Here is a 24798-nt window from a genome sequence, read left to right on the forward strand (position 1 = left end):
TAAGGACTACCTCATCTTCTTATGAGAAGTCCTGCCTACTGATAGGACACATGGCTCCTACATATAGCTACGTGCATGAAGACCTGTTACCAACCAGGGGGTGGGGAGGCCGAGGAGGAGGGAGCCCAATGTCTGGGGCTGTCTTGTGGGCGTCCTTTGGATCACACATTGGGAGGCCATGTGCCCCACTTGTGGCTGGGGGTGGATGAGTAAGTTCTGTGGAACCATCACTCTCTGCTTGGCTGATTCCTCTAATAACTTCCTTTCTGAGAACTCACCACACCCCTGCTTCGAGCCACGGCCCTTAACCACATTTCCCCCTGCCTCCACTGCCCACTGCCTTGGCTACTTCTCTCCTCTGTGTGTGTGTGTGTGTGTGTGTGTGTGTGTGCGTGTGTGTGAACACGAGTTCTTACTAGGAGCTCAATAACAAGCTTGCCCCAAATTAGAGTGGTGAGGAAATATTGGGGGAAGATGCCAAGAGAAGATGGGTAGGGAAAAGGATTCAGGGGAGAGAAACAAGGAAACGAGGAGAGAAGATGAAGAGGTGAGAGGAAGGCAAAGGGAGAGAAAGGGGGAGAAGGCAGATAAGGGGAGATGAAGAAGGGAAAAATGATGTAGAAGTAAGAGGAATGAGAAGGGAAGGGAGATGAGGAGATAGGCAGAGTGGCAGGAAAGAAAAAATGGTCAAGGAAAGATGAGTTAAGGCAAAGATGCTCTGAAGCAGCCAGTGACCATAGTCATTGGGCCGCCCTCAGAGTGGGTGCCTAGTTCTACTTCTGGCAGAGTCCTTAGCCATTAATTCCCCTGAATCTTGTCCCTTCCAGGTTTGGGGGGACACTAGTGGTGCCCTACAACACCCATAGGGGTGGAGAGTTAGGGTCCTAGAAGATGGGCAGAGAATCAAGCCACGGTTTCTGCCTTCCCTCCTTTCCTCTCTCTCTCTCTCCCTCCCTCCCTTTCTCCCTTCTTTCCTCTCTTCCTTCCTCCTTTCTTTCCTCCCTTTCTCCCTCTTCTTTCTTTCCTAATTCCCTTCCTTCTTTTTTTCTTTCCTTCCTTCCTTCCTTCCTTCCTTTTTTCCTTCCTTCCTTCTAAGATTGAGTCTATACTGTGTGCCTAGCTCTGGGTTTTGTACTTAGGATCACAGGGTCAAAGACTTCAGAGCCTATAGGACAAACACGACACCCTTCACCCCCCATTCACACACAGTTCAATATCAGTACAAGGTAATATATGATAAAGAGCCAGATTTGAGGTATGCTTCTCAAGAAAACCTTAAAAAATTTTTTTCCTTAAAAACACACACAAGAATTTCCCAATTAGTCAACAAGCATTTGTGCTAAGCCCTAGGGATGCAGAGAAAGACCCAAGTATCCCCTGCCCTCAAGAAGTCCACAGTCAAATGGGAAAGGTAACATGCAAATAACTGTGTGCGTACAAGGTATATGCAGAATACATGGAAAGTAATTTCTGAGGGACGGCTCTTAAGGGGTGTGCCAGAAGGGCCTCCTGAAGGAGGCAGGATCTGAGCTGAGCCTTGAGAGAAGTCAGGGAAGCCAGCAGGAGGAGGGGAGGAGGAAGCACATTCCAGGCTTGGAGGCAGCCAGGGCAACGCTGATCTGCACTGAGGATTACCTGGGACACCACCAGCTCATCAGAAGACTTTTCTGGGGGGCAGCTAGGTGGCGCAGTGGATAGAGCACTGGCCCTGAAGTCAGGAGGACCTGAGTTCAAATCCGGCCTCAGACCAAACACTTGACACTTACTAGCTGTGTGACCCTGGGCAAGTCACTTAACCCCAATTGCCTAAAAAAAAAAAAAAGGTTTTTATGGGCCAACTTTCAGGTTGATTTCCCCTTCCATATGTACCCCAAAATCTCCTTCAAATTACACCATTTCCCCTTTTTGTAGGCAACCTGGCCCTAGGGACTTTCAGCCCTTTTTGAGGCAGCTTGATGAGACGGTGGATAAAGTGTTGGGCTTGGAGACCTGAGTTCAAATCCTGCCTGTGACCCTGGGCAGGTTGCTTTGTTGTTGTTTAGTTGTCTTTCATTCACATCTGACTTTCTCTGACCCCATTTGAGGTTTTCTTGGCAAAGATACTGGAGTGGTTTGCCATTTCCTTCTCCAGCTCATTTTACAGATGAGGAAACTGAGGCAAGCAGGGTGAAGTGACTCACCCAAGGTCACACAGCTAGTAAGTGTCTGAAGCTGGATTTGAACTCAGATTCTGGCTCCAGGCTCACCTGCCCTAGGGCAGGCCCTTAACCACTTTCAACCTCAGTTTTCTCATTTGTAAAATAATAGCTCCTACCTCCCAAGGTTGATGTGAGGATCAGATGAGATAATATATATAAAGCATCATATAAACATTAGCCATTATTATCCAGTTATGTGTATGTTTTGGTTATTCAGATGTTACGTCTCACAAATTAAAGAGAAAGTGCAGGCAACAATGCTTTATAAACTGCTAAGTCCTATATAAATGTGAGGTGTTAGTGATGAGAAAGGGCTCCTGCTTTCTAAGGGGGTCCAGCCCTGATTCGTGGGCTTTGCCATCTTGGAAGTCCTTTCAGAGTCCTTCCATAAGAGGGGGTACCACTGTGAGACTTCAGAAGCAGTTAGATGGTACAGTGGGTTTAGCATGGGACCTTGAGTCAGAAAGTCCAATCCAGCCTTAGGAACTGTGTGTCCCTAGACAAGTCACTAAACCTCCGTTTGCCTCAATATTCTCAACTGTGAAATGGGAATAATATCCCCAGCACCTACACTGCAGGATTGTTGTGCGGATCAGATGAGTTAATACTTACAGAGAGCACTGTAGCCCAGTGCCTGACACATAGTAGGCCCTCTATAAATGCTCATTCCCTTTGCTTTCCCCTTCCTTCAGTGAAATACCCAGCCCAGGACCCTGATGACTGGTGCCTGTGATACAGACACAGTCATAAATGTCTTGACAGCATCAATGTTTGTCTGTTTCATCTCAGTAATACCCGAGCTGGAGATCAGTAGGGGAAACCAAGAGAGAGCTTGTATAGAAGCTCCTCCTTCCAGCTGCTCTCCAAAGAGACAGGCTCTTCTGACTGCACATTGTATTCCTCCCAAGCACAGGGAGGCCGCTTGGGCTCAGTGCAGTCCTGTCGCCCAGTACTGGTACGGGCGCCATTGGCACACCCTTTAATGCCCAGAAACCCCGAGTTCCCTAACCTGGGGACAGCGTCAGAGTCCAGACCTCAGAACAACAGAAGAAAGTTCTCACGAGGCAGATTTCAGCTCGATTTCAGAAAGGACTTTCTGACCATCAGAGCTGTCCCGAGTGGCAGGAACATTACAGAGACTGTTTTTTCAGTTATGGCTTAGGCTAGGTGGTCCAGAGGTCCCTGCTAAGTCTTTTGTTATTGTTGTTATTTAGTTGTTTCAGTGACTCTTTGTGACCCCATGTGGGGTTTTCTTGTCAAAAATATTGGACTGGTTTGCCATTTCCTTCTCCAGCTCATTTTACAGATGAGGAAACTGAGGCAAACAGGGTAAAGTGACTTGCCCAGGGTCACACAGCTAGTAAGTATCTGAGGCCAGATTTGGACTCAGGTCTTCCTGACTCCAGGCCTGGCACTCTATCCACTGCACTACCTAGCTGCCCTTCTAAGTCTAGAATTCTCTAAATTTGTGACCAGGAGGTAGCAGTTATAGGTGTAGTTTTCAGCCCCACATATAAAAGGAATGCAGGAGTTTTTAACCTTTCTGTGTGTGTCATGGACCTCATCTGGCAACCTGGTAAAACCTACAAACCCCCTCTCAGAATAACATTTCTAAATGCATAAAATAAAATACATAAAATTACAAAAAATATAATTATATTGAATTAAGTAATCAACATTTTTGAAAATAAGTTCATGAACCCCAAATTAAGGACCCCCACTCTAGGTGATGCAAAGACAAAAAATATCAATAAAAATCCATTTAAAATGAAAAAGAAAAGGAAGACCTTTCTAATGATGAGAATTATTTAGCTATGAGCTGAACTGGCCTGTAAGACAGAGAGCTCACTGTCACTTCAAGTGTTCAAATAGAGGTTGGATAACCACTTGTCAAGAAGTAATTCCTGCATAAGTTGAGATATTGGAATGGACCACCTTTTAGGTCCCTTCTACCTCTAACTTTCTATGAGTCTGGGACTTTAAGGAAAGAATACTGACTTGGTAGTCACAGGACCTGGGTTTAAATTCCACCAAGCTTCCTTGGTCATTTGTAAAATGAGAAGGGTCAGATTAGCTTCTCTCTAAGAGACCTTCTAGCTATAGGTCAGGAGTTCTTGACCTTCTTGGTGTTGGGGACCCCCTTGGCAGTCTGATGAAGCCTTCTCAGAAAAATTTTCTTAAATGCACAAAATAAAATAGACAAGATTACAAAGAAAACCAGTTATATTGAAATACACAAGACTGAAAAGGAAACCAATCATACTGAAATACATCAAAATATTTTAAACCACTCTTGGGCCAAGAACTCTTGATCTGAGTCTGTGAATCTACGATCTTTTCTATGACAGGTCATAGATTGTGCAATGCCTCTAATTGGGGAACACCAGGCGGAGGACAGACAGCTAATCACCGAACTGGTCATCAGCAAAATGAACCAGCAGCTCTCTCGGACCCACGCCCTGTCTCCCCAGAGACCTTCAACCACCCAGCAACCTCAGGTAAACTTGGCATCAGAGAGATTTTGGAGAGCCATTTATGGATCTGGGAGCCCATGGAGCTGGGCTCTAATATGTCTTGTATTAGTGCCCTAATTCCTTCTAAGGTACAAGGTTGGGGAAGCTGGTGTGTGGGATTGGTGGGGCTGAGGGTGCTCATTGATGGACTCAGGGTTCAACAATGTAACTATCAAGTGTGGAAGGCTTTTCTATTACCTTAGAATTTATATTAGAATAGTATAGTATATTATGTCATGTCATATTATATTATACCATATTATCTCATGTATTGTATTATATAATTATATCATGTTATATTATATAGCGTATCATATGTTATGTTACGTCATATTATAGTGTCCCCATTGGCCCTCAGGGGTTCTGGACACCCTGAAAAGACTACATTCTAGGGTGCAGGAATTTCCTAGATTTAGTTCAGAGAACCAGAGGGGATTTGGACTTCCCATTGGCTGGGGTCCTTCCCACCAGCTCCAAATCAAGATGATTTGGCAAGGAAAGAAGAAAGAGATGATCGTCTCTGGACCGGACTGGTTCACATTCTCTAGACAGAGGCCAGATTTCTAGTTCCTCTAGAGACCCAAGGATAGGAAGTAGAAACCTAAACCATACATCTCCTCTTTCCTAAAGAAGCCATGCCCTTCCACCTCTGACCCTTTCTGAATCCTCCCCAGGTGAGTAATGAATAAAGACCTTCTGTTGCTTCTGAAGCTGCCAATGTTGAGTGATCCATACCAGACTTTCATATCCACAAAGATGCTGTCTTCAGTGGGAGAGGCATCCCTGGGAGTGGTTCTTGCTTGCAGACACAGGCGCTAAGATGTCTCCCCCTCCTCAGAGCCTCAGCCCATTGGAAGGGACAACCCTAGGAGACAATGACATCTTGGAGCTAGAATCATCTTGTCAACCATCTTCAGGAAAAAAGGCTTGCCAGTGGCCGGCCAAGAACTTGGCTCTGAGTTCCCAAGGGCCAGCATTGAGCTTTGACACAATTATGAAGTTTCCAAAGCATGTCAGCCCCCAGCATTCCCTTTACCTTCCTCTGCAGTAGCCCATCCCTTCCTCAGGTACCTGGTGTATACCTGTCAAAGCATGCTTTTAGGAAAGGCTCTATTTATTCTATCGAGTTAGGCCTCTGGTGTGTATATGTTTGCATTTGGGTCACTCATTGTCCCCTCTGAAAGAGGTTTCAGGTATCATTCAGCAGGTGGGTACATTGTTTTATGTCAAGGGCAGGGAAGGTCCCCTTTCAAAACCTATCTTGCCAACATAGGTTCAATCTCTCAATCAGTTGACAGGTAGAGGCATTAAGTCCGTACTGTGGGCTAGGCCTTGGGGATAAAAATACAAAAGTGAGCTAATTCCTGTCTTCAAAGAGTTTGCACTCTGCCAACCTAATTGTCAGAGTGGAACTTAGAAATGATATTATATCATATCATATCATATCATATGATGTTATTTTAGTTATCTGTGCACTTCAAATTATATCATATTTATTTATCTGTCCACACATTCTATCCCTCCCATAGAATATAAACTCCTCGAAGGCAAGGGAAATTGTTTCATCTGTATTTCCAAAGACTCATACATTTTTTATCGATACATTTTATGGTTCATATTTTTTATAGATAGCACCTTGATGATTTCTTTGGTCTAGGGAATTCTCGATAAGGAAACTTTCTACCCATGCAGATTGCCACTGGCTCTGTAATTTTAAGCACTTACCTGGAGGATTGAAAGGGTTGGTCAGTGACTTTTGAAGGGTCACTCAGCTAGTAGGTGTCAGAGGTAGGATTTGAACAAGTGTCTTCCCAACTCTGAAGCCAGCTTTCTATCCATTATACCACCTTGCCCAGATTAAGTGCTTAATTGAATTAAATTAAATGTAACTTTGGCTGAGTCATTTCTCCTGCTGAGCTTCATAGGACCATAGATTTGGATCTGGAAAGAATCATAGAGGTCATTGACTCTAGCCCTTTTATTTTGCAAAGACTGAGACCCCAAGAGGTTAAATGACTTGCCTAGGGTCATATTGCTAGTAAGTATCTAAACAATTTCCAATCTGGCACAAGCCTCATGCTCCCTCAGTTTCTTCTTCTGTAAAATGAGAGACTTTGGAATAGAGTATGTCCAAGGTTTCTTCCTGTGCCAAGATTCCATGACTGCTTCTTTCTTTCTTTCTTTCTGTCTTTCTTTCTTTCTTTCTTTCTGTCTTTCTTTCTTTCTTTCTTTCTTTCTTTCTTTCTTTTGGCAAAGCAATGGGGTTAAGTGACTTGTTCAGGGTCACACAGCTAGTGAGTATCACATGTCTGAGGCTGGATTTGTATTCAGGTCTTCCTGACTCCAGGCAGGTGCTCTATCCACTGCACTACCTAGCGTTCCCCAGACTGCTTCTTTCTATGCACAATGAAGAGACTAGAGATTCAATGTTCTCTGATGTTCCTTTCTCATCTATATCCTATGACCTCATGTCTCTGTGACCTATGGTTCAAGTTTTGTCATTTAAAGGAGTTCTGGAATTCTACAGGTTCTTCTCTGGCCCCAGTGGCCCTAGAAAATCCCTTTATGTGGTTCATTGCCTTCAACCAAGACCCGGGACAAAGGAGGTGTCGAGTACAATAGGTAGGGCCTATGACCAAGGGCAGGTTGGGCTACTGGCGTTGAACTGAGTGAGTAGCACAGGTTCTCCAGACCTCTGAACCAGCCTCCTATCCCCACAGTGGTGTTCCCTTCTTGGTAGCTGCCATTTTGTAAGCAGGCCTTCCTGGCCCTCTGACAGTGGCTCAGAAGGTCTTACCAGGCTCACTTACACCTTGGCCAACCTCTTGTTGGCCTCTTCCTACCAATGTACCTCTTGGCAAAGAATTGAAAATCCATTCCTCAAGATGTTAGTCATTAGAAAATTAGAGCGGGCAATTAGGAGAACAAAGCTTAATTGCCTATCAGAGATTCAAGCCTACAGCATTGTACTTAACCAGAAGTGATGAAAAGACTTTTTGTGCTTTAAAGTGGGGGGGGGGGGGAGAGAGCAGGCCTATAGTTAGATCTTATGATCTTGGAGCTGTGATAAGAGAGGGGGTGGGCTAGGGAAAGTTCTAGCCAATCCCTCTGTTACCTTGGGTAGGTCACTAGCCTCTCTTAGTCTCCCGTCTCTGAAATGTTATTTAAAGTGTTTTGCAAACAAGTATTGCTCTCATTATTATCATCATTGCCATTTTTGCTATGTGTAAAATAAGATGATTGGGCTAAGCAACTTTGAAGAATTCTCCCTCCACCCCCACCTCCATACCTCCGCCCATTTCTAACATTCTCTGAGTGTATGTCAGGCACGGTGACAGTTGCTTAGAGACGTGTCTTCCTGACCCCTCTCAAAAAGCCTCCTACTTAGGCTGGAATGAAAACCCTCTCCTTCCCCTCTCCCCTCTGCCCTTCCCCCAGCGCATCTAGGTAAAGAGCAGAGTCAGGGCCAGAACTCACCCTATTATGGGTGTGTGTGTGATCCTAGACAAGTCACCTAATATCTGTTTGCCTCAGTTTCCTCATCTGTAAAATGGGGATCATAAAAGCACCTACCTTGCAGGGTTGTGATAGGCTCAAATAAGATATTTGTAAAGCACAGTGCCTGGCAAATAGCAGGTGCTAGAGAAATAATTATTCCTTTTCTGTATTTAAGGGTACCAGGCAGACATTTTATACCACTATACCGCTATCCCATACCTGAAATCCTACCTTCGTTCCTTTGGGTCTTGGAGGCTCTGAGGGCTTTCCTAATTCCTCTAGGAAAATTACCTCAGATGAGATAATGCACGTAAAGCACTTTGCAAATTACAAAATTATCATCATCAGTATAAAATTTGAAACCCTCTGGGAGGGTAAATATCTTAAGTAAGTCGGTGTGATACAAAAGAAAGAATGTGAAGTCAAAGGACCCGGGTTCAAATTCTGATTCAGCTGCTTACTAGTCATATGATCTCTCTAGACCTCAGTTTCTTCATCTGTTAAACGGGAATGGGGTTGGGGGAGGGAGGAGGAGCCTAGACTGGGTCACCTCTGAGGTCTCTTTCAGATCCCTGATCCCTTATCAGCTCACACCCCAGTGTGGATTAGTGATTCCCTCTCCCCCCCCCCCCATTTCTGAAGGGGGTGGGATAGTTAAACCTCTCAATAAGACACACGGTTTCCCATTCTCCCATTCTCAGTGTGACAGTGACACCTGGCGGCCAACATTGGTTAACAACTCCTATGGATTGGGAATTTAGAGCTTGGATGGCAGTGCGAGAGTCTTAGCTACCCCACCCTCTCCCAAAGAAGTTAAATGACACCCCAGGTTACTCTAGGAGAGAATAATAGGTCCTCGGATTCCACTTTCTGTTGGTTCAGCCAAATGACTTTTCTATGTGAAAGAATAGAAATCACCTCCCCTTACTAATCATTATATGGAATATGGGCTATAACCTCATTTTACAGATGAGAAAACTGAGGTCTGGGGAGATTCGGGGATTTGTCCAAGGTCACACGATCAGTAGCAGAGGGAATTCCAGCACATGTCCTCTGACTCCAAATCCAGCCCTTTTCCCCATGTGTCATGCTGTTTCTCCTTCTCAAGGGAACATTTTCGTTTTCCTAAGGGATTCTCAGAAGCCAAAAACAATTTAAGGGTGAAAGGGATGCATTGCTAATGTTGGAATTTCAGGCAGGAACACAAGCAACTTGAGAAGATTTTTGGAGGGAGGAAAGGTACCCCTGCAAGGATATGCACAGCCACAAACTGTACATTCACTTATGGGCCACTTATGGGAGGGGGTCTCTAATCCACCCCTTCCCTCCATAAAAGTCAGTGAAGAATGTTGATATGAATAATAACTAACATTTATATGGAGTGTCCCAAGAATCTTAGTGCAGTTTAAATCTTTAGTATCTAAAAACTGAACTAAGACTTTTGGTACGCCCAAATTGCTCAAATGTCTGCAAAATGCTAAATTATCTCGTTTCCTCTTCACAACATCCAGGTGAAATAAGTACTATTAATTCCGTCTTACAGATCAGAAAAATAAAGATCAGAGAGGTTAAGTAAGACCCTTGATCACAGAGCTGGTACCAGAGGCGAGATTCTAGCCAAGACCTTTTGGGCACCACGTCTAGCAATTTCTCTGCCGTAGGTGGAGGAGTGAGAATGACTGTCCTCAGGACAGCAGGTGGGATGTTCTGATTAGATCTTTGGCTGTACCAGATTCTATTCTGAGTGCCCCAAGGGAGAGATCCTGAGTTCTGGACCCTTAGGTAGGACCTCTGGAAACCTCAATAGTCACAAAGCCCTGAGGAAGAGGAGGAGAGGAGGGAGAGGCCAGGGTCAGGGCTACACGGGGGACTGGCTTATCCAGAGAACAGAGGTTGTATATACTCTCTGAGAGCCAGCAGCCAAAGCATGAAGCCCAGAAGGACTCTAAGTGCCTGAGAACATGTCAGATCTACTGTCCCTTTTGCTAGAGCTGAACCTGCAACCTTCAGACCACATTATTTCACACTGCCTCACTCTCCCTGGGGTCCTGAGCCTGGAGGAAGCCAGGACTCCAGGAGACAGCCAATCAGAAAGGTACAACATCTTTGTCCGGCCAGGAGCCCGGCCTCTTTCCTGGGGCCAGACCCCGGGACCCTTTCCCAATTTCCTGTCTTGAATATTGCTGAGCAAGCACAAGGCCCTTCCTTTACGGAGGGGGATTGGGTGGGGGTGGGCAGGGGGGGGGGCATCTGGATTTAGACCAACACTCTCTCAGCAGTTGACTCACTCGGTGTCTTTCCTTCCTCCGTCAGCAAGGCTGAGCCCTACGTCCTGCCAGGACCTCAGATAGGATCGAGACAACAATTGAGCCTCCCCCTCTGCCCAGCCTTGTTTGCTGATAACTGCAGCAGGAGGAGAAGGGGCCTTTCTTTGCTGTAGTCACCCATGCTCCCGCCCCCCACCCCCACTCCCTCCTCTCCCTGGTGGAAACTTGTTTTCTACCCAATGTCTTTATCTGGAAGCTGGGTCCCCTTCCCCTCCCGGATTCCCCAGGGACCACTGAAAAGTTCATAGTTTCCTAGAACAGCTTCACTAGCTTATCATAGAATCCGAAGTGATTAGAGGCCGGAAGGACCTCAGAGCATGGTGTGGTAACCAAGGGAGTCAGAAGGCCTGGATTCTAATTCCAGCTCTGCAGCTAACTTGAAGCATGTCCAAGATCACACCTCCCTCTCAAGCCACTTTCCCTCTCAGACACTCGGTTTCCTCTGCTGCAAAGCGAAGGCATCAGACCAGGTGATTTCAAAGTCAGTCTGGTGGCATTGAGCACCTACTGTGTGCCAGACACTTAAACTAAGCACTAGGGGTACACGAAAAGACAAAAAACAAAGCCCCCCCCCCACTTTCAGCTCTAAACTTGGTCTTGTGACCAGATTATTTCATCCAAACCCACTTACTTTACAGATGAGGAAACTGAGACCTAAAGAGATAAAGTAATTTGCCTGATGTTACCCGGTGAATTCATGGCTTAGAATCTAAGCTCCCTGTTCCCCAATCCTCTGATCTGTGTGCTGGGCCATAAGCTGACTGAGGCTGGAAGACTACAAATACCACCCCTTGGGATTCCTAGCCCAGGGGCTGAGTTTAGGAAGCTCCAGATCTCAGAGACCTCCCCTTCCAGCCATAATTCAGTTAACAAGGCATAGCTCCACCCAGTTCAGGGATGTTTGCTTCTAGTAATTTGGGGTCACCTCTTCTTCCTGGGGGAGCCTTTAGGAGGGTCTGTGACCCCTCCTTCCCTTGGGTCTTCTGCTCACTAGCCTAGTTCTCCCCCGACCCCCAATCTCCCCCTTACCATGTTATTTTCTGTGCCCGGTAGGCCTGGAAAGGCAGATACTCTTCTCTCTATGAGAAAGGAGGCCCTGCCATGAATAGTGTCTATAGCCTCTTCTGTCTTAGGGCATCCTCTCAAGCCTCTCTGGTTATTATAGTTTTAGAGGGTTGGTAAGGTAGTTAGGACAGCTCCCACACGTTACCTCTGCCTCTATTGAGGACCCCCTGCCAGGGTTGGCATTACACCAGATGGCTCTAGGCCCAGCAGCCTAAAATATCTCCCCCATTTCCTTTCAAAGGGTCTGCAATTCCACTACTAGAAATTCATTTCTTTGAGTCTGAGGCTTTAGGGGGCCTTCTCAAAAATGCTTATAATGCTGGAAGAGGAAACACCTTGAGCCATTATGAGCTAAGACTCCAGCCAGGGATCTTAACAGTGTCTGAGAGCAAGATCCTGAGGAATGGGATGCAGGATGCTAGAGAGGGCCTGGGAAGGGAGGCAGGAGGGCCCGATTTGAACTTTGCTGACTGCCCAGTCTTGCCCTTCCCCTCTGCCATTAGAATTGCTCATCGCTCCCTGGAGACGGTCAGCCTCTGCTCCAATCCCCACTGCTCCTACAACCCTGCCTCACTCTGATGGCCATCACCAATCTGCCGGTCTAATTATTCTCTACTGCTGCCCACACCAGGAAGCCTATTCAAAAGCCGGGCCAGAGGGCAGACAGCCTTTGTCCTGGAAGCGGCAGTCAGACCCTGCTCCTGCTGGTTTATGGCCTGGCCTGCCTGGTTCAGATCCCAAGATGCCAAATTCCATTGCCCACCTGTTTCCTTGGGCCTTGGCTTAGACTCTGAGCCCCAACCTGGCCCCCTGTGCTTGCTTGGGCTCCAGCCTGCCTTCCTTAGGCCTTCCTGCCTGACTCAAACCTCTGAATCCTGGCCTTCAACCTGTAGACAGATCATGCTTTAATTAACCTCTGAATGTAGACTACAACCTACTTAGCTGGGCTCCAAATTGTCAAATAGCTCCCGGTTTTTCTGGCACTTAGGATTCTGACATCAACTTTGCCCCTCCCCCATCCCCCCACCCCCGGGACTAGAGATAATCATACGTATACTAGGAAGTGAATTGTTGATCCTCTGCCCCTCCCCAATGGGATGTGGTACAGTGGAAAGAGCACTGGGTTTGGAGTCAGAAAACCTGGATTCAAATCCTGCCTGCAATGCTGTGTGACCTTGGGAAAATTGCTTACCCTCTCTGGGCTTCAATTTCCTCACCTGTAAAATGAAGAGGTTGCACTAAGCTGTCTCTGAGGTCCCTTCTAGTTCTTAGTCTGTAATCCCATGATCTCTAGCCCAAATATCTCCTGGTTAGTCCCATTACGGCACTATCCACACCCTGGTGCCAATGCCCCCACCTTTTGTCCTGGATCCCGAGCATGAGAAACAGAGCCAGTGAGGAAACTCTCCAGTCCTGCTATCCAAAATACCCTTTGCCTGTTGCCTCTAGGAGGGACGCTGGGAGGGAGACGTGCTCCCCAAGAACTGATGTTCTCAGGCATCCCCAGGACCAAAGATAGATGCTTGAGGAAGCCAAACCCCAGAGGAAAGAAGCCCAAAGCAGAGGGAGGGCCAAAGGAGCCAGAATGTCTCGGCCTGGCAATGACCGGCCCCCTGAGGAATGCTCCCTCCCTCTCTGCCCCCCCAGAAACATCCAAGATGCAGCCCTGATGGAGCCCAGGGGAGGCCAGCGGCTCCCCAGCCTGGCCATTCCCAGGCTCTGGCTCCCTGGCTGTCCTGACATCCCCATTTGGGGATTAGAAAGGAGCTCATGACCTCAGCCCATACTTAGGGCCTTCTCTCCCCCAACCCCTCACCTCCAAGCCTGTCCTCAGTGTCAGAGGGCAAAGGGAAATGGCAGTGAAGATGCAGCACAGCGGCCCAAGGTCCTGGGCCTGGAGATCTGGAAGGAACTTCAGGGGCCGTCTGGCATGTCTAGTATGTCTCCCTCATTTTATAGAGGAGGAAACTGAGGCTGAGAGAGGGCAGTGACTTGCCTAAGGTCACATAAGTAGTCAGACACAGCGGCAGGTGATTCGAACCCAGGTCTTTCTGGTTCCAGGAATACCTGTACTTGAGTCCTGGTTCAGTTACTTATTAGCTATGCCAGTTTTTTACAACTCTGTATTCTGGGAGTCTGTGATTGGGGAGAGCCACGGTTGGCCTGGCATATAGGTAGATCAGATGGCAGCCTACCTGGTGGGATTTTGGGGTGTTGGGATGACTTCCATAATACCTCCCCAACAGTTAATGGCAGTGATATTGCTCAGTGGTTAGAGCACCAGACTTGGAGTTAAGAAGACTAGCTGTGTGTCCCTGGGCAAGTCACTTAATCTCTTCTGCCTTAGTTTCCTCAACTGTAAAATGAGGGTCATAATAGCACCCACTCCCTGGTATATTGTTATTGTTGTTCAGTTGTGAAGGTCTCTTTGTGAGTTCATGAATGATAGCATGCTCTTGGTAAAGATACTAGAGTGGTTTGCCATTTCCTTCTCCAGCTCATTTTACAGATGAGGAAACTGAGGCAAACAAGGCTAAGTGACTTGCCCAAGGTCACACAACTACTGAGTGGCCAAGGCCGGATTTGAGCTCGGGTCTTCCTGACTCGAGGCCCAGTACTCTATCCATTGGGCCACCTAGCTGCCTCTGTCATATAAGTACGTGTTTAATAAATGCTTATTTCCATTGCCCTAGAGTCAGGAGCCCTGGGTCTGAATTCCTTTCTGACGCCTAATAGCTGTGTGACCCCAGGCAAGCTCTCTGAGCCTAAGATTCTTCATCTGTAAACTAGAGCTAAAGAGATTTGCCTTTCTCTACATCAAAAGGCTCTTGTGAGAAAAGTATTTCATAAACACCACCCTCCCCACCCCCACCCCAGCTTTGTAAACAGGGGCTGCTATTACCTGAAATTCTACTGCCTCTAAATCAGGAGAGCTTTAGACCTAGAAAGAGGAAGGACCCTTAGAGACTGAGTTCTATTGTCTCATTTTCAAGATGAAGAAACTGAGGTCCGACCATTTAGGGACAGCACATTGCCTCTTTGTTATGGTTCATTCCTTGGGGCATGAAGGATGATTCTTAGACTCTTTTAGGTGAAAGAACAGGGAAACAGCCTACGGGGAAAGAGTGCTGAACTTGAAACTTGGCTTACTTATGTCTCAGGCAAACCATTTGAATGTCTGCCTCAGTTTTCGAGTCTTTAAAAGGAGCAGGATGACCTTCAAGGCCCCTGCTGCTCAGGATGCATGGTCCTCCAATCTCTAGTCTCATCCCCGACTTCTGCTCAAGCATTTCTGGATAGCATTCTGCCTCAGCTTGGACTCTGAGCACTAGGGAGCTCAGTACCCTCGTGAGGCATCCTGCGTTAGTACTGGACAGCTCTGATGCTTATTCCCCACGTGGTCTTGACAGTCCCTCTGACCTTCAGTTTCCATGTAAAATAATAAAGTTGAGCTCTGTGGTCCAGTTCTAATTCTTATGAGCCCAGAATTGTTCAAATGGTCTTCTTCATGTTAAGCTCCAGTCAATCAATCAAGTATTCCTTAATGAATGAATGAAAGAAAGCATTTATTAAGTGTTTATGATGTGCAAATCACTGGAGATACAAATAGATTAAAAAAAAAAAAAAAGCCAGTCCCTGCCCTCCAAGACAACATACATGAAATGATTCAACTGAAGATGGAAAAGTCCCGTGGTCTTTGGGGAGCCGCAGCGAAGCAGGTGGTCATGCCTCTTCTAGAAGGTCATTTCTACTAATTAAGTCCTATCTCTTCATGATGTAGAACCATTGACAGTGCCCCTTACTTTTACTTTTTACTGTGGGGCACTGTGCCCAGTGCTGAAAAGCAATGAATAAAACAATCCCTGCACATTTGCCCACTGAGTGCAATGCCTGGCAAACAGTAAGCACTTAATAGATGCTTGTTGTTGTTTTTGTTGCATTCTAATGGTGGAGATGAGCACATACAGTATGTACAACATGAATATAAAATTAATAAATACCAATATGTATAACATAGTTAAACAGAAGTTAGTCTTGCCTTCTGGCTTTTTTGGTCCCCCTTCCCCCTGCCTCCATGAAAATGCCTATTCTCAAGGAGAGGAAATAACTAGAGATCTCATCAGACAACGTTCATCAGATGACAAAGAAATCAGTTGGTAGCCAGAGGAGAACAAGAACCAAAGATGGGCATCAGGGGAGATGGGCATCTGGGGAGATGGGCATCTAGGGGAGATGGGCATCTGGGGAGATGGGCATCTGGGGAGATGGGCATCTAGGAGAGATGGGCATCAGGGGAGATGGGCATCTAGGGGAGATGGGCATCTGGGGAGATGGGCATCTAGGAGAGATGGGCATCTAGGGAAGACTATGCTAAGGGGGGAGAAAGGAGACAAAAAGGAAAGGCAGGTGAGAGGCAGAGACAAGCCCACACTCTCTAGGCTGGCAGAAGGCCAATGCTGGTGATGATTCATGACCCCATGAAGGGGTCAGTGTGCCCAGGCGAGGACTTGACCTTTACTGAACTCCAGCATCCCTCTCAGGGCCGTGGGAAGACTAAACATGTATTCTCCACAAATTCTCCCCATTTCTGGGAAATGCCAAAAGCCACCTGAAAGAGGCCACAGCCGTTCCTGTTGACCACTGCCCTTGGAATGTAAAGTCTGAAGCCTTGGAATTCAAATGACTTGGGGCTGCATAGCAGAGGATCTGTTCTCACAGACTGGGGTATCCTTTCCCTAACCTGACTTCAACATATCTGAAAGGGCAAGCCTACCCAGCTGGGGCTCTAAATCCCATTTTGTAACTGCCTCCTGCCCTTCCAGTGCCTAAGCTGTGTGACCTTGGACAAATCACTTAACTTCTCTGCAGCTCCGTGTTAGCCTTCACCTATGCCTGAAATTTGTTTGACTCAGAGGCTGGGGCCTGAGGCAATTCCAGCTTCCGTTGTCCCAAGTCCTTTCAGCCTTCCTGGGGATCTAGACCAAATAATTCCAGTCCAAATAACCTTGAAAGCTTTGGAGTGGAGTGAAATGAATGAAAAATCATTTATTAAACATTTACTGTGTGCCAAGAATCGTGCTAAGATCTGGTGAATGCAAATACAAAAGTGGAAAAATCATCCTCAAGGAATTTATGTTCTAATAATTCTGACTCTAATAAATGGACACTTGATATAAACAGGAAGGTGCAGCACCATCCCAGCACAGTAGAGTGGTGCACTAAGGGCGTCTGTGTGGGATCTTAGGGTGACAGGACAAAGTCTCTAGCCTTCACCTTAGAACTGAGTTCTGGCTGCTTACCCCCTAGACCTGTGATTAAGAGAAGGCATGAACTCACCTTGAATATCGCTGTGCTCTCTCTTTTTCTAACCCCACCCCTCACTGACCCCCAAATAATAGCAACCAAAAACTCCAACTGTCCCTTTGTGCCCTGGCCTGTAGGTTCCCCCTTTAGGGCACCACCTCCTGCATCAGCTGAAATAGAGAGAGGGAGGAGAAGAAGGGCTTTTCCTTCTCTTAAATCTGCTCCCAACACAACCTCTCAAGGCAATTCAACCAATGCTTTTAGGAAAGTAAAAGTAAAGAAAGAAAGGGCTTTTTGCTCCTCGCCTTGGAGAAGAGCTCAGGGCTTTATGCCAGCCCCAGGAATAGCATTTTAGCTTATCCCACAGCCATCCCTCGGCTTAACCCCTTACAATCTTGAGGACTGTCATCAATCAATCCATAAATGTTTATTAAGCAAATAAATGGGGATACAAAAATAAAAAACTAGTCTATGTCCTCTTATATCTAGACCCAGGAAGGACCTTAGCAGTTATCTAATCATACCCTCTCATTTTGCCAATAAGGAAACTGAGGCTCAGAGATGTTAAGTGATTTACTTATGGTCATGTAGGCAGCAGATGGCAGTCAGAATTTGAACTCTTCCCATTGGACCACAAAGAACTTTCATGCCATTGAAAACCCAAGGAAACTTGTTTTGTCCCTTTGGCTGGGCCATTAGCCTCTGAGAAATCATTTGATGTAAACCTTATCCATAGCCGCGAAAATAATCAACAAACAAATATTTATTCAGCTACCTACTGTGTTCTGGGAACTGGAGATAAACATACAAAGCATTAGATAATCCCTACTCCCAAGGGGCTAAATTCTAACCAGACAAGGGTTCTCCCTTCCCTGGAAGAAGAGGAGAGTGGCTCCGGAAACTTCCCCAACTACTTCTGGCTGGATCACAAGTATACTGTTCCTCCTTCAGATTAGAAAAATGACTGTGATCTGTGTGTGCTCTCAGGAGGTTTATAATCCAACATAGGAAAATAAAACCTAGTGGAGGAGATAACTAGAAAACAATGTGAGACCTCATGCAAATGTAAAATTGTAGGGGGCAGCTAGGTGGCGCAGTGGATAGAGCACCGGCCCTGAAGTCAGGAGGACCTGAGTTCAAATCTGGCCTCAGACCAAGCATTTGACACTTGCTAGCTGTGTGACCCTGGGCAAGTCACTTAAACCCAATTGCCTAAAAAAAAAAATTTTTTTTTTAAATATAAAATCATAGAATCTAAAAGGTGAGAGGAATTTCCCAGGTGATCTAGTCCGGGAATCCCCTCAGTCCTGATGGCTGGTCATTGGACCATCTCCCAAAGCAGGCCATTCCATTCATGAATAGCACTGGTTAGGAAATTCTTACTTATGTTGAGGCCAAATCCTTTTTGGGGTGTGTGTGTGTGTGTGTGTGTGTGTAATAAACTGTAATGAATTTAGAGGAGATGCTATAAAGAAAAGTCATTTTGAACTAAGTAGAAAGGAAGGCTTCCTGGGCACTGAACTTGAATGAAGTCTTGGGGAAGGAGAAAATTTGGCTCAGTAGAAAGGAGAAGAGAGGGCACAGTACTTACAGAACTTGAGAATGCCTAAGATAAAGGGCACCTTAGAACAGAGAACAGAGAATGTTAGTGCCAGAGAAGACTTCAGCAATTACCTGGTCCAACTCCCTCATTTCAGAGAGGAAACCAAACAAGAAGGACCAGAATGAGTAGAAAGGCACAGTCAAAAATCAGAGTTCCATGCTTCCTCAAGAATAGTGAAGATTTCATCCGTAATGAGGGTGTGTGCTGGAAAGCAGTAAGATATGGGGCCGTGGTTAGGTTTTATAAAGCCTTGAAAGCTAGGCCGAGGAATTTGGATTTCATATGAAAAGCATTTGGGCAGCAACATAATGAAAAAGGTGGTCTAAGGAAGATTTATCTGTTGGGATGGTTTAGCTGGGGAAAGGCTGGACCCAGAGAGGTCAACAACAGATGGCAAATTTATCCACCTGTGAGGTGATAAAGGATTAGTTAGCCTCAAGTGGTGGAGAGGGGAAAGTGAATGCGGAAGACTTATGAAGGAGAATTGATTGGGATGAGCGATGCCCTGGATTGGGGGAGGGGGATTGTCTTGGTCTTAATGGCTGGGAAAGGGAGAGGGAGAGGGGTGAGAGAGAGAGAAAGACAGAGAGAGAGGAAGGGAGGGAGAGAGAAAGAGAGAGAGACAAAGTTCAAAAGTTCAAGACACCGGCAGGGAAGAATGGATTAGGTAGGCCAGAGCTAGACAAGAAGGGGTGGGTGGGGTGGTAACCAGGCCCTGAGTATCTTCAGGACGAGGGAGGGGAGGAAGAAGCCACATTTTACTTTCAGGTACAGTGTACAAAACCATACTCTGTGTCTTTCACTGTTGGAACATTTATCTGTTATACATCCAGAGGGTTGTCCCTCTTCCTAAGTCCTTCATTCCCTTTCTCTTTTCCTTCCTTCCTTCCTTCCTTCCTGTCCCAGGACTGGACTCACCAAGACTAAAGTAACAGAGGACCTTTACACCTGTCAAAAATCAGTCAGAATCCTAGCCAGATTTGAAGTCACCATGTTGCAGAGAGTAGTAGTCCTATAAAACAACATGGCCTTGAGCATTTTTTTTGTATAAATATAAGAGCCTGAGGAACCTAGGAGCAAATAACTATTCCCTATAATTTACTTAGGCTTCAGGTCCCTTTCCCAGGGAGTCTTAAATCAACCCACCAATTGGACTTAATCCCTAATCTGTTTCCCCATTCTCCAGATGAGTCCAGAGCCAGGGGCAGCCAAACCGAGCTCTGAAATGATGGGTCTCCCTGGTGTAACCCCTTCCTGGGAGCTCAGCTAATCTTTGGGGTCTGGCACAGGTAGCCTTCCTTTCCCTTCATGAAGTATTAGAAGGTTCATGGGTTCCTAGGATTGCTCAGTTAGAGCCAGAAGAGACCCTAGAGCCCTTCTGGTCCCCTGACACAGGCAAAATTGAGGAAACACCCTCAAGAGAAGAAAAGAAATTAGATAGGGCTAAGCGGACCTAGGGTGTGTGAAAGTCTAAAGGTTAAAAAATTGGGAGAAGGAATTGTAATAAAGACCACAAAGCTCCTCAACTCACCCGCCATCAAAGCCCCAGAGGCATTTTGAACATGATGGAGAAGGGAGGACTGGAGAGGGAGCTTTGGGATTTTCAGGGGTGATGCTGCTGGTGGTGTTCATGGTGGTGATTTCTAATTTGTCTCAAATTTTTGTCTTCCAGAGTGGGAGTCTGAAGGATCCGGATTTGAGCAAGACACCCCCACAGCGCCCCACCCCTCAAGGTTGTTTACAGTATATTCTCGACTGTAATGGTATTGCAGTAGGGTCCAAACAAGTCCAGGCTTCCTAAGTGTTTGCTAGTATATTCTTCTTTCAAAGCAGAAATTTCAAGCCAAAAAAGTGAAAAAAGGAAGGAAAAAAATGAAAGAGAAGGAAAGTGAAAAGGAAAAAAAAAAGCCACCCCTCCCCATACCCCATCTCAGTGCTCTCTTTTTCTGCTGATTGGACTGGGGTTTTTTCCTATGCAGTATCAGCTCTTGGGTCTGGTTGTTTACTTGTCCTGTCCGTGCTCGTAATGCTTACTTGCGTTTCTCTGTATAATTTGTGATTCAGGGCTGTTTGTCAACAGTGTACAAAAAAAAAAAAACCACAAAAACAAACAAACAAAAAAAAAAACATTGTGCCTCTCCCAATTCCAGTGCGATTGTATCCTCTGGATGGATAGACAATATCTTTAAGAAGTATTCTGGATAATCAGGGGCCACAGAAGTGGTGGGTGACTAGAGGGAGTGGGAATCAGAGACACAAATCCAACGTCCAGCCCATCTCACCCCGACCCCACCCCTGCTCACTCTGCCCCAGGTTTGGATCGAAACCCCTTTGCTTACCTCTGTGAGTGTGTGAGCTATTTAGTGAGCCCTGCTTTTCTCTTTCTTTCTGCATGACTAGTGTAGATAGAGGTTTCAGAGACTTTCAGGTCAAATCGCGCTATCTCTGTCCACTGACTTCAAAGGCATTCCTCTTTTTTTTCATTTGCAAGTATTTGTCATGATTTGAGTTCCTGGGTATCTGTGCCCCTGAGTTTGTTTGTTTCTTTCATTTCCTTATTTTTTTCCTTCTTTCTTTCTTTCTTCCTTCCTTCCTTCCTTTCTTTCTTTTTCTTTCCTTTCTTTTTCTTTCCTTCTTTCTCTTCCTTCCTTTTTTTCCTTTCTTTTTTTTCAGTGATGAAATGAGATATAAAGCAAAAAGCTCTTTCCACAAACTGGTTCTATATTTCCTCTCTCTGCCCCAGCCTTTCCCCTCTTCTTTTGTTTTCTTTTCCTCTTCTTTCTATCATTAACCTAATTATAGCTCCAAACTCAAAAAAACTGACGTGCAATATCCAAGCAAAATTGTGAGTGTTTCCTGTGTGCAGATCTTGGTTCCGCTAAGTTATTCCTCTTTGTTGTTATTGTTTCTGAGTTGATGGTCTGTGGGCTTCTGTGGAACTGGGACCAATCTATATTCCCCCACCCCTATCCCATCCCCCAGCTCTCCCTGTCTCTGGAGATGAGCTCTTTAGAGATACTGAACAAGAGAATTGTTGAAAACCTGGGAAGTCACCCAGCATACATGTGTTCACTCACTCTGCCTCTCGGGGCATTGCCAAATGAGACCAAATCTAAAGCAAGCCCACTTCTTTGGAGTGGCAACACTGCCTGAGAAAGGGCCCTTGGCTTGGCCCCCCATTTTCCATTTCAGATCCCTAATCACACCCTCAGAAGTCCAGAGGACCAAGAGTTCTATCTTGGAGGAGACCTTCTCCTTCGGGAGAAGGGACCTAGTTATCCCCAGCTCCTCCTGCTCAAAAATGAACTGGTACAAGGCCAGTACCTCTAGGTGAAAGTTAAAGGGGAGAAGCAATTTCAGTAGTCTTTTCTACAGCCATAGCTGCTGGCATTGCTTTCACCGATGAGTCTACTTCACCAAGGGGAGGAATCTCCAGGTATGGGATGAGACCAATATTACAATAATCTAAGCCTCGTCTACAGTGTCCCCAACAACTCCATCCTCTGACAGCATTGGGGACAAAGCACAGTAGCATCAGACCCCCTAGCAAACCTCCTTTGACAGAGCAAACTTTGTTCCCTGAGGCCTTCACGCCAACTCCGTGGCCTTGGTGTCCACGTTACCGTTCCCCTCCCAGGACCACAAAAAGCCAGTGACCTACACTTTAGGGCACCCTCTTTTGGATTCCCAAGTCTGATGGATGAGTTGGGATTACTGGTGGTACATTTCTAAAAGTAGTCAATAGGAATTTCTCCAGTAAGGGGCCCATGCCCTAGTTTCTCATTGGTATATTTGTATGCCGTGAGAAATGGGTTGGGTGTTACTGTGGTATGGTCAGTGGTCTTTCTCCCTCAGATGGTGACCATAGTTATCTTTTTGTCTCTGTGTGTGTGTATATATTTATGTATGTATGTATGTATATGTACACACACACATACACACTTTGGGGGGTAGTATAGAATCAGATGCACAAATACCTCCAGATACCATAGAAGGGAATGAAGAAAAAAATGCCCCGGAGGGAGGAGTCCATCTTTTGATTTCCTTACTTTTCTGTCTAAACGGCGGTGCTGGCGATGGTCGGTGGGTGGTGCTTGTCTGCATGTCGGTGTGAACATTTACAGGTGCTTTCCACGTGACATTTGTGAGCCATGTATGCAAAGTGTAAAGTGGCCAGGCTGCAGATGGTGGCGTAAGCAGAAAGCCTCTTAAGAACAGGTGGGAGACGCAATTTCGGCCCCTGCTGCCGAATCCCAGTGGATGGGCCAGCCTGACTGTCCTCTGCCCGTCAGTTAGCATGCTTAGGGACAACCCCATAACTGTGGGTCGGGGGACAATTGTGTCACAGTGTAGGATTGCTGTCCAGGTGTTTGTACCATTTCTTTTCTGACTGTTGTCCCCCTTTCTTTTGTACTGATCCAGCTGAGAGGTTCTCAGCCAAATGGTGGAAGTATCTGTGTGACTGCAGCATCTCTCTTCTGTGAAATCTCTTGTACAGCTCAATGTGTAATAAAAAAAAGTTACATCTATGTGCAGTGTAAAGTTGTACAGTTTATGGCCCTTCGAGCATGTCTGTACAAGTGCGAGGACTCTTGAGTTTTTGGTGCTGAATGAGGGAGGCTGAGAAGGCAACCTGTGTTGTTTTCACCGAGAGTATATTGAGGTGAAGAATGCCAAGGGCCTCTCCTACCCTCTTGAGGTGAAAACAAAAGGATAAATGTGACTCTGTTTGCTGATAAACTAAGGGTTCTCCTAACGATCTAGGAGACTAGGGAGAGCTTCTTCTTTGGAAACATCTGTTTTTAACTTAGAGCTTCTTGAACTTGTCAAAGTCTTCTTTGGAGGATCAAAGGGGCCATCTATGGTGACGTGGTGTCCATTTGAGGTATTGATAAGTGGGGGAGCCATGCCACGTGGCAGGTGGGAGGTCAGCGGAAGGATGAATGATGGGCACTAGCATAGGCATGGGACTAACCCAGCGTTGGTCCAACAGCATCGGTTGTCTTCCATTTTTAAGAGGCTGAGTTAAGAGTGCCAGCCCTTACCTACTGACGCATCCCTCTAAGGCCATTCCTTCCAAAGGGCCTAAGGATAAAGATACTGGTTCTGGGGTTGAAGAGTCATGTGGCGCTGATCCTGGTTGGTGGATGCATGCTTTCTGGGGTTCCTTTCAGCTCTAAATCCTAGGCTGTACCCTCAGAGCACGGAATTGCTTATAATCATCAGATTTAGAACTGGATGGAACTTTAGAGCCAGCCATTCTACAGATGAGTAAACTGAGGCCCAGAAGATAAGGGGTTTGTCCCAAATTTGACTCCACATCTGATCATCTTTCCAATAACTTCTCAGAAAGTACTAAGGCTTCTGGCCATGATTCCTGCCTCCCAAGGCTGGATGCACTCTTTGACTCCCAGAATGGGCAGTCTATTTTCCTTTCAGACCACTCCATAGAGTTAAATGGCTGTGTAGGTATTTACCTGTTCCATTCCAGGAGGGAAATATCCAACTCTTTTAATGGATTCCTTTCTCTGCCAAATACAATCTTCCCAACCATCAAGTGGAGAAGGGACCTCTGGCTTCTGGGAAGGATTAATTTTGAGTTTCTTAAAGGAGAGGAGTGGGTTGGCTCCTGCCAACCCCAACCTCTCCACGCCCTCCCCACAAAACACACAAAAAACCCCACTATGATGAACCAGCTGGGTATGGTATCAAAAGAAAAGAGTGTATCTAGGAAAGAGGGAGCATCTTGCCAGGGCAAGGGTGGGTACCGAGCATGGCTGTCGAACCTTTTGACTCCCAGCTGAAATAGCCTGACAGTGAACAATCATAAGTTATCCTTAGATAGCTTTTCTAAGCATTCCCTCACCCTCACAACAACCTTGTGAGATAGGAAAAGTAGGAGTTGGTTTTTTTTTTCTCTCCCACATTACTGGCAGTAAGTTTGAGACCAAGGGAGGTTAACTGTTGTGCCAACTCCCAATCCCATACTCTGCAATGCCTTCATCACCCATGGTATGTGGGGCTCCTGGATCTCAGAATCATAACTTTAGAGCCAGAAGGGATTTTGGAAGTGATCTAGTCCTAGCCCCTCATTTTGCTGATGAGGAAACTGAGGCCCAGAGAGTTTTATTGGGGATACAAAAAGAGGCGAAAGATAATCCCTTCCCTCAAGGAGCTTATGGTCTAATGAGGGAGCCAACAAGTAAACAAATATATACAAGCAAGTTATCATATTCAGAATTAATAGGAAATAATTAACCAAGGAAAGGCACTGGAATTAAGAGGTGCTG

General features: G+C 46.0%; 1 protein-coding gene across 1 annotated transcript in view; it reads left to right on the plus strand.

The window, feature by feature from the left end:
• The window catches only part of SYN2 (synapsin II), a 247025-nt gene extending 226716 nt beyond the window's left edge, over positions 1–20309 (plus strand). The window contains exons 10-11 of the mRNA XM_027863956.1: positions 4547–4696; positions 20181–20309. Coding sequence (XP_027719757.1) covers positions 4547–4696; positions 20181–20309 — 279 coding nt within the window. The remainder of the gene's footprint in view (positions 1–4546; positions 4697–20180) is intronic.
• The last annotated feature ends 4489 nt before the right edge of the window (positions 20310–24798 follow it).

The sequence above is a fragment of the Vombatus ursinus genome, unplaced genomic scaffold (genome assembly GCF_900497805.2).
Source record: "Vombatus ursinus unplaced genomic scaffold, bare-nosed wombat genome assembly UNPS02014773.1, whole genome shotgun sequence".
Taxonomy (NCBI): Eukaryota; Metazoa; Chordata; class Mammalia; order Diprotodontia; family Vombatidae; genus Vombatus; species Vombatus ursinus.